This window comes from Gavia stellata, chromosome 5 (genome assembly GCF_030936135.1).
Source record: "Gavia stellata isolate bGavSte3 chromosome 5, bGavSte3.hap2, whole genome shotgun sequence".
In the NCBI taxonomy this organism is placed as follows: Eukaryota; Metazoa; Chordata; class Aves; order Gaviiformes; family Gaviidae; genus Gavia; species Gavia stellata.
This window is the reverse complement of record NC_082598.1, coordinates 50,910,382-50,920,716: the sequence shown is the minus strand read 5'-3', so window position 1 is coordinate 50,920,716 and position 10,335 is coordinate 50,910,382. Positions and strand designations below refer to the sequence as shown.

The following is a 10,335-nucleotide window of genomic DNA, read 5'->3' as shown; positions in this document are numbered from 1 at the left end:
ATATTTCATTCTAAGTTTTATTAATCCTTAAGAAACAGCATTGTCAAAAATTACTGCATTTATTCAGACTACTGCAGTGCCTTTGGCTCCTGTCATTAGGACGACTTAGTGAAGAGTCTAACAAGAAAACAGCTCCCGTGACTGTGAAAACAGAGTCTTTATAAAAGCCTTATCTCATCAACTAACTCACTTTCAGAGTCATCCCAGGCATTAGAATGACCCAGGCCCCTAACCCGTGTTCAGGCGAAATGTCTGGGTTATGCTCTGTTGTCCCACACCAGAGAACAGGTCTACATGGGGTTTTTGGGGCAGAATTTCCTCTGTTTGCATTATATGTTGAGGGCTCGGTAGCAGAATCGCTTTTAATTAGCACATGTGGCAGTCATTTAAATGTGTGTTTCTAGTGATGCTGGTGAAGAGCCACTGAACAGATGGGGGGATTCATGTGATGGTTCAGAACTAACTCACTTAATTGAAAAATTAGGAATCGTTCCCTGTTGAGTGGCTATGAGTTAAAGATGGTGCTCCGGCATGCAGATTGCCTTTCCCAGGTTTTGTATAGTAAAGAGCCAAATAGATTTGCTCTGCTGTCTTTATTTCTTCTGAAAGTATTCGCCAAGTAGTACGTTTCATCCTAAAAACAGGAGTTGGTTTTGTTCCATTATTTGGTTAGTTGTTCTTAAATAAACTCTGGATCTAAAAAAAAAAGAAATGTGACCTGCCCAATTGTATATACTGGTTTGGTTTGCATCGATATTTGGAGAAGGAAAGAAGAGAGTAACAGAAGTTAGACAAACAGATGCCCAAAGCCATCTGCTCCTCTCCTCACGGTCATTAGACGTTCAGCTTGGAATAGCTCTCCTTTCCTTCATGACTATGTTGGCTGGCGCAGTGAGTGCAAAATGAAGTGGAGACATCTTGAAGGTGGTCACAAACTTCCACAGATTTGCAGTCTGGTTACGTAAACTCAGTACTTCTCAAAAAGCATCGCAATCGTTAGCCTTGCTGGAAAGCCGTTTTGGAGTGATGCAGGGCTGCGATTGCAGCTAAGAAACTCGGGATCCTTCAGGGGCAGGATCGCAGTCTCCCAGGGCTGGCTTAACCCAGCAGACTGTGTATGTCTGTGGTTGGACAGAGCCCAAAGAGTCAGTATAAAAATAATAAATTATTAATATCTGGAAGACATAAAGCTTAATGAATAAGTAATAAGTCTCAGCACTTTCCTTTTCTTAGAAAAATAGGCTGGCTGTATTTGTTTTCATTTTCCTTTCACTGAGCATTTTTCTCCTGTTGCTCTTTCTAAGTACCTTAAGGTGCTGAAATTTATGAGAAATTTTACAGAGACTGAGGAAGTTATACCACTGCCATTCAGGCTGAGAGAGGGAAGGAGCGTTAGGGATGTTTTCTGGAGAGGGCTTTTGCTGATTTTGCTAGCGAGTAGGGAGGGTCTGGAACAGCTGAGCGATTGCGCAGCTCCTTCCAGCAGCATCTCCCAAGTAATGTAGTGAAGGAGACCCCACTGTGTGCCTGCAGAGACATGGGCACACAGAGGTACAGTAATTTCCCCACCGTCATCCCTCTGGTTAACAAAAAACTGAATGGTCAGGGTGTCTCCCCAGTCTCATACCCATGCTTTGCTGGCAGCATAAGCTGGGGAAAGCCTTTTAAACAAGCATAGGTAGCCTGCAATTTAAAAGAAGCCTGGGGTGGGATTTCATCACTGGCCACCACTGCCCTGCTGACACTGACAGGGATCCAGCCCTTGACCTCCAGCAGGATCCAGGTTGGGCAGTGCTAAGCCCTTTCAAAAGCCCAGCCAACAAGCACATTTGGAGATCACCTCCTACTCGAAGCAACGGTTTCTCTGCAGTCCTGGATGGATTTCAACCTAGATAACCGCTCCACCTGCTTAAAATTCCTCCCCAGCGTTTCACTGGGTATAGCATGGCCCCCTCCTCTTCTGCAGTGCTGCAATGTCCCCCTTCCAGTTTCATACCACCTGCTCGTAAATTGATTTCTAGATCATCTGTGCCTCCGGTTATTAATCCAGCTGGCTTCCTTGTAATGATTTCAGAGGATATAAATGTGAAAACAGTAAGTATGTACACAGCCCTGGTGCTGTATTGGTGGAGTAGCTTCTCTTGGTGTTTATCTGCACCACCCAGCAGGTTGTTGTCCCACCATATCCCTTTTACCAGTGAGGTTTGGGTTCATCCATGTTAGTCTGAATTGACCTGTTGCCCACTGTGAGCATGTCCTTGTTGGTAGTGGAGTTAGAGAAAGGCTGTCCATGAGAAGAAGGGGGAACTGGTGCTCAGCGAAGGTGTGGGATCCAGGCAGGTCACAGGGTGGATGCTGGGGGAATCAGATCTGTTCTTCACATAGGCACTGCAGGCAAGGTAGCACCTTTCCTTCCACAGGTGACTTGCTAGAGGATTTTATCACAGTGAGTTTATTTTGTGACCTCAAACATCCACACAAAGTCTGCTCCCCTTCCCATTCACCCCAGCTTTGACTTCATATTCCTTTTTTTTAGCTCCCACTTGCCATGTCATTATGTTTTTATTAATGTATCAACAATAGGGCAGCTGTTCTTGCTTTGCCCCTAGTATTGCCTGCTCTGTCCAGACCTTGGAATTGGGAGATCCTAGAAATCCGTGTCTTTTATGTGACTTCTAGGCAGAACCAGGTGCTTCACTTTCCCCCTTGCCTGCAAGTATTTCTCTCCAAGCTGTAAAATCAGTCTGTTCTGGGTACTTTTTTTCAAATCTGACTGCTGCTAACACTATGTTTCTTTCATTAACAGATTAGCTTTACAGGAAACCTGTCGCCGACAGCCTGCCCTGCTGTACCCACCGCCAGGCGAGAAAACTCTGAGGAGAAGCTGAAAGCAAACCACGTCTCGGAGACAGTCCATGGGGACTGTACCAGATCCTCTGAGATCTGCCAAGCTTTCCCTGGTCACAGCTTCTGCGGAGGAGGCCCGCCTGCAGTCTGCTAAGCACCAGCACCAACTTCCCAGCGGAGAGAGGGCCAGCAATGGCTTCCCGTGCGTGCCGTCCGGCTCTGCTGGAATCTGCTTGTTCGACCTGAAGTGCGCAGCGGCTACCAGTGCGCAGAGGTGCGAGCGATGCCGCGAGGACGATGCTAGCCAGAAGGAAGCCTTCCCTCCCGGGCTCACCAGCAAAGCTGCAGAGGGGCGTCCTGCAGCCGTAGAGCCTGCGGGTTGCTCCCGGGCAGCGGGCAGCCAGGGACCGGCAGCAGCAGCCCCCACTGCAGCAGCAGCCCCCTTGGCAGGGCAGGGGCCAGAGATGATGCCAGCCCCCCAGAGCTCCCGGCAGTTTGTGCAAGGCAGCCAGGCGAAAACTAGCTCCCTGACGCAAATGGATGACTCCGACTTGAAACCTCAGGGGACTGATGATCAGCCAGCACTTGAGGTGTTAAATTATTCTTCCCCGGGCGACCCTATTAGGGGTAATGAGTCCTGTTGTACTTCTCAGGCAAACCTTCTGCAAAGAGGGGAAAAAGACAAGGGAGCAGAAACATCTGGCTCTGCGGCGAGTCAGTCAGCCTCGCCAGCGAGGCACACCGAAGCTGACCTGGGGAGAGGCCCACAGACTGGTTTGGAGGTAAAAAGCGGGGCCGCAGACACCGCGCAGTTGCACCCCCCAGATAAAACTGAAGCAGTGCAGAGCAGCAAGGCGCCAGCCCAGTCCAGTCACGAGAGTCCGCACCCCGTACACAACACGGACGCTGAGCCGGGGAGTCCAGACCCCACCCAGCTCTCTAAATTCAGAGAAACGGGTACCATGACGGTTCAGCCAGAGAGCAGCTCTTTAACTCAGGAAGCAGTAAGCAGGACATGGCGAGATGCTGAGGTTCAGGCTGTGGCTACCGTGGAGAGCAAATCGGCCTCCACCAGTCCCAGCATCCTTGCTGCCTTCTTAAAAGGGAATCTTCCTCCAGAGGAGAAGGAAGAACTGCACATAATTTACCAAGGAGGTATGGGGCTGAGCCAGTCTGCACTCACTGACAGTTTATCCTTGCAAAAAAAGTCCCCGTGTTCTCCTGGTACCGTGTCAAAACCGACTGTTGTTACGGCTGTGACTGCTTCAGCCCAAACCCAGCCTGTGGAGCTGCCGGGGGTCCCATCTGACATGGTGTCTCCAGCATCAGCAGATAACGCAAAACCTCTTCTGCCCTTCTCCCCTGCAGCCGTTACCTCCCGAGAGACTTCTATGGGTAACGCTGAATTGATCGGTGCAGCCCATGACAGCAAGGATGCTGCTCGCCTGCCGATGGATGCTCCAGTCCCACCAAAGCCCATCCCTGCTGAGCAGCTTGCAATTAACTCCAGTAATCAAACTCCAGCACAGTCTGGGTCTGGCGTTGGTGAACCCAGCACCACTTCTGCTGCCGCTGTCCCAGGAACCGAGAACAACGGGCGAGATCTTGTCCATGATGCAGGAAGCAGCCGGTTACCTTTACTCTGTAGCACAGACAGTGAAGTCAAGGAGAAGGAGGTCCTGGGCAGCTCTGAGCAAAAGCCTGTGCAAAGTAAGGGTGCGAGTCAAGGGGAGGCCATTCCTAATCAACCCGAGGTAAAACCAGAGGAAGAAAACTCGGTGGTGCATGATCCTAAAGGAGGGATGAATGTCAGCAGCCAACCTGCCGCTGTCTGCATAGAGGCGTGCTCGGAGGATGCAGTTGAAAAGGAGGAGAGCAAAGGCCAGGGAGGTGCTGCCAAGGCTCAGACGGCCGGTGGCCAGAGCCTGCAGGCAGGACCGATGCCCGAGTTGAGTGCGAGCTCTGCACGTCTCACCCCTCCCGTGGAGGCATCGGCAGCTCCCCAGCAGCAAGGCCTCCAGGCCAAGGAGTCCAGACGTGAGCTTCACACAGCAGCTTTTCCTGCTTCAGCTCAGGCCTTGCCAAACCTGGGGGAAAACAAAAAGCAGCCCACCCCGGCCATGGAGGCGAAAGTGCAGGTGAAGCAGTCCAAGCACATCAGGGATGTTGTTTGGGACGAGCAAGGCATGACATGGGAGGTTTACGGTGCTTCACTCGATCCAGAATCCCTGGGAATTGCCATCCAGAACCACTTACAGAGACAAATACGGGAACACGAGAAACTGATCCGGGCCCAGAACAGTCAAACCCGGAAATCCATTTCCTCGGATACATCCTCAAATAAGAAACTGAAAGGGAGGCAGCACAATGTGTTCCAGTCCATGCTGCAGAATTTTAGGCGTCCTAATTGCTGCGTCCGACCTGCTCCCTCCTCTGTGTTAGACTGAAGTGGTTTGCAGGGGTGCGTAGATGTCTGCGGTGGTAGAGAGAATCCCTCCCCTCAAGTCTCGAGTCCTGCTGTTCAGTTGTGTTATTGGGGTTGTGATGCAGCAACAGTGGAAAATTATTCCCCTTTGTTTTCTGAGTAGCCACGCGCTCCATCACGCCCTTATTATTGCCACAGCTGGTGCGTTTCCACATTATGCCCCCATGCTGACCACTGTCAGATGAAAAGCTAGGCACTTCGCAAAAGCACAAATTCAAATTGCCACCTTGCTGCAGGGAGAGCAGCACCTTCTGATAAAGCAAGAAGCGGAGAGATTGTCAGAGTTATTATGGGAAGTTTTTTGTGTGCATCACGAGGTCTTATACAAAGGGATGGGGGGGGAAGCTGGGTGAGGTGAAAGTAAGGTCCAACAGCTGTAAAGACCTAATGCAAAACAACTTTCCTGGTGTGTAAGTTACCCACGCTGAGGCAAGTCCGTGAAAAGGCTATGGACATTGATCACTGAGCAGTCTCACTTCTGTTGATACTGTGGGACACCGTTCTCGTGTGAGCCCCAGCGAGCCAGGTCTTCCCCTCCCATGGAAATGAAACCAGGCACAGTGAGGATGAAGGCTGAAGGATTATCTCTTTGGGAGAAGTTAAGTGAATGGGATTTTGATGGCTAAAAGGGGAGGTGAGAGAGGGATATATTCTGCGGGCTTTTTCTCCCCTGCATCAGCCATGCTTTAGGTATAAGCAGGCGATGCACACAGAGCAGGCGAGGCACGAGAGAGCACATCAGTAGATGTACCCGCATCTGACAAGACGGTGCCCTCGCTCGTGCTGTGGCGATCCAGCCAAGTCTTTCAAAAGCAGCAAGCTGTTCTGGCTCCTCAGCCGGTGTGGGCAGCGCCTGCTCCCACAGCGCTGAGCACCTCTCCTCTAAATCACTCCTTAAAGTGTTGTGAATCTTTTTCCTCTCTCCAGGGATGCACAGTAACGTTTTCCCATAGGAGCAGGCTATCCTGTGCATCTGGGTCCATGAGCCTACATGTCTAGTGTGTTACACTGATTTTTTTTTTCCTTTTAAGTCCTTAGCCAAACCTACTTTTTTGCAGTGTTTTGGTGCTTTTCTTGCTGCTTTTCATAAACTGGATACCGTTTATTTAGCCTGTGCGTATTTTGTTTTACCTAATGCTCTCTATATTACAAACCATTATATTGTTAACTTGAAACATTTACTTTACAGAATTACTGAAATCTTGAGACAATCTTTGCTGTATTTCTAATGTTAGAAAAGTTGTAGAAACTGCTAATAAAAGGTAGCTTAGTGACTGTTCCTCCAGAAGTGTGATAAACAATAATGTCTCAACTGTATGTTGGTCACATTTCTCACCTTAATAATATTTTTCAACCTGGGAAATGTGTTTCCCACTAGCTTTTTATTCTGTCCACTAGAGTTCATGATGGGAAGCTGGGGAATGCCTGCAGTTTGTAGAAAATTTAGTTTTTCATCCTGCAAAGCACTGAGGATTTGGATATTGTAATCCTGCATAGTACTAGAGTTAAATAGGGGTTATTTTTATTCCATTAAAGATTTTTCATGAATCATGATCATTTATTTCTGTACCACACACCGGACTTACTCTGTAGATCTTAGTCTTACAACTTACTCCGTAAATCTTACAGGTTTACACAGTGTAAATGAAAACTAATATCCTTTTTCTTTATTTTTTTTTTTTTTTCTGTGAAGCAGACCTGAGGTGGTCCCCCTTTATTTAGGAGGCCAGGCTTTTTGAGTATATCAACTGCCAAGCCTTCAAAGCAGCTGTTTTGGGGCTATTTTTCCCCAGCAGAGAGGTAAAATACTGTACGATACAATATTTTAACCCAGTTCAATGAAAGGTGTTGCCCCTAAGCATAGTACCGAATTGACTCCTAGTTTTCCTCTGGTATATATTTGGGGGCTTTATGGCATGTCCTTGTTCCATTTATGTACATTATTTCAAGTCCTCTCCCACTTGATGCTGAATTGCTGATTCTGAAATATCACATTAGCGTGTCTTCCCACCTCTGCCTAGCAGGAAGAAAGTCTCTTACCTTCTTTCTGTCAGTACTACTGTTTCCATACCCTTCCTAGCAGTGTCCGAGATGTGAGTTTCATGTGAAATTTTGTGTGGGATTAATATTGGCAGTCTCATTAGGTCAGGTTAGTTGACAAGTTCAGTGTCTCTTCCCACGTTGTGTCCATGCCAGCCCTGAAGAGGTTCCCCGAGTTGTCTGCGATGTTTGCTGTGTCCTGTCCAGGTCCAAGGCTTTGTGCTGCTCCTTTCACCTCCCTTCTGACCCCCTCCCTCGCTAGCTGCTGCCCAGCCTGTCTTCCTGCGAAACCGTGTCCCTTGGCTCAGCTCGCGTCCCTCTCTCCACTGTCCTCCTCGCTGTAGCATTGTGAGCCAGCTTACTCTGAACTGTCCCTTTACAAATATGCTCAGTCTGAATATATAAATGGATTGTCGTATTTTTTTCCGGAGGAGAATAAATGGCTATCACGCATTCACCGATTTCCATGAACTTTATCCTTTAGCTTAAGCGCTCCAAAATATTTCTAGCATATGGGTATGAGTTGCTTTATTGAGACCAAACTGGGCTTGGCAATCAATGAGGAGGGTGCTGGGCCAGCAATGGAATTAACTCTTCTTCGTGACGAATGGGAGATCTCTCCTGGTTCCCTGCAGCTGCTTCCAGCTGTGAGTCTTCACCAGCCAGTCCACCCACACCTCCCACCCCGACCAACCCTTCGTCCAGGAAAATTGCACCAATACATACCTACCACAAAATGCCAACGGGCAGGTTACTAAGTGGATGCATCTGAACAACGGCATGGGCATAACTGGAAAAACCATAGTGGTCAGCACAGCTCTGCGCTTTTGTATTATGGGAAAATACGAGTGTAAAGACAAACTGCAAAATGTCAGTGATGCTGCCTGGTGGGCCCAGAAGTCCTGCAGGCGTGCGTTTGAAGCCAAGCAATAACGTGCCAAAAACCAACACACAAAAACGAGTCAATAATCACCAGCGCATCTCATGGAAAATATTTTTTGGTTTTCACTTTGCCTTGCTAGGGCAGACTGTAGGCAACCTGCTAGTTTAACACTGGTAATTTATGCTTTCTTCTGCGTACAATGTCTAGATGACCATCTGAATCCTCATAGGGATGATGCGTCTTTCACCAGCAGCAAAACAGAACCATGTTTTGCATAGCAAATAGCAAATATTATGCATGTGAGTGGTCTTGTAGCAGCCAAGAAACTTTCTGGTGTTGCATCAGCGTCGAAAATGAAAGTATGCTTGGAGTAGCAGTATGGTAGAGGGTAAGGGGAAGTGATCCACGTGCCGTCACCCTGCTCTTTTTTTCTCTGCCCAGTGACTCAGAATCACATTGCATTGGTTGAATGGTTAACAACCAAGGAAACCCATTTGGGCTAATAAAAAGGGGGTTCAAAATGGAAAGTACTTTGTCATTCCCAAGAGTAAGATGAGAAATTTTGGGAAACAAGCTAATTGTCAGGAAACTCTTCCCTGCTGGTTGCATCTTCTGGGAAGGTTAAAATGGCTAGAACCATTAATAAAAGGAGTGAATGAGAATGCAAGAGTTACTTCTAGTTTCATTTCAGAAGCTTTTCACTAGGAAAGATGAGAATAAGCATGTTTCAGTGTTGCCAATACAAACCTGAGTTGAAGGAGAACCTCAATGCAAGCAGTTTGCAATATAGTCCTGGGTTTCATGTGAGGCTGTGATGTCTGCCACTGTCTGTGTGTGCTTGGTTGGTGTCTGCCAGATTTGCGTTGCCTTGGGCACAAGTGCTGAAGTCCTGCCTCATTTCTGCTGACTTGGTTTGGAAAAAAGAGTGGGGAAAGAGCTGGAGGGACAAGGAAGAGAATATCTGTCTTCTCCATTTCGGAGGAAGAAAACCTCCCTTTGAACATACAGGAAGGAATTGCTGAGAAACATGGGGAGGGAGGGACCAAAATAAAAGTAAAATGAAGTTGATGTAGGTGCTTCACAAGGAATTCCCATTCCTATGTCTGTAAAGCCAATGTTTTACTTAAGTTTTGCCCCTTTGTTCATGCTGAGCTCATGTATTTTTCATATTGTTGGTGTCCCATGGCTTTTAGGAAAATGGTCATTTCCAAAGGCTGTATATTTTGCTAGTATGTATAGATATAGGACAAGAGGAAATGGCCTCAAGTTGTGCCAGGGGAGATTCAGACTGGATATTAGGAAAATGTTCTTTACTGAGAGAGTGGTAACACAGTGGAATAGACTGCCCAGGGAGGTGGTGGAGTCACCCTCCCTGGAGGTATTCAAGGAACGTGTGGACGTGGCATTGTGGGACGTGGCTTGATGGGCATGGTGCTGTGTGGTGTGTTTTTTTGTTTGTGGTTTGCGGGGGTTTTTTTGTTTGGTTTGGTTTGGTGGTTTGGGTTTTTTTGTTAATGGTTGGACTTGATGATCTTACAGGTCTTTTCCAACCTTAGTGATTCTGTGATATATCCAAATATGATTCAACAAAACTGATCTGATAAACTAATTGGTGATACCATTAGGCAAACAACCTCAGTTCATTACTGCTACTACCACCTAAGAGCTTGTAAAATGCTCCACTTGGAGAATTCCGTTCAAGGGATTCAGAAAAGGTGAATATATGCTCTAAAGATAACACTAGCTTTTATCTTGAATTTCATTACTATTTTGAAGTGTTAAAGTTAGAAGTGGAAATCCAAATGAAAATCAGTGTTGAAGTTGATGGAAAATTCAAGTTGGCTGCCACTGGTTTTCAGTTTGGAAATTTGATGGAATCTACCATACCAGTGTTTCATTACTTAGCTCACTATACGCAAGGTTTGTATGAAAGTACAAATTTCATTAGCTTCTTAGGCTGATTCTCCATTGCCTTGTTCTGTGTCTATCCCTCTACACCTTTTAAAAACGAATGCAAAAGGTTACCAAGGCAGAGTAAGCCTTTCACACCCAGCTTATGGAAATGGCTGCTCTGAGTGAG

At 47.2% G+C, this 10,335-nt stretch overlaps 1 protein-coding gene across 1 annotated transcript; it reads left to right on the top strand.

Moving 5' to 3' along the window:
* Positions 1-2,907: 2,907 nt before the first annotated feature.
* On the top strand, positions 2,908-7,833 carry GPRIN3 (GPRIN family member 3). Its single transcript, XM_059817732.1, has one exon. It carries the CDS (start codon positions 2,916-2,918, stop codon positions 5,292-5,294), a length of 2,379 nt encoding a protein of 792 aa, XP_059673715.1. The 5' UTR covers positions 2,908-2,915; the 3' UTR covers positions 5,295-7,833.
* Positions 7,834-10,335: the final 2,502 nt, after the last annotated feature.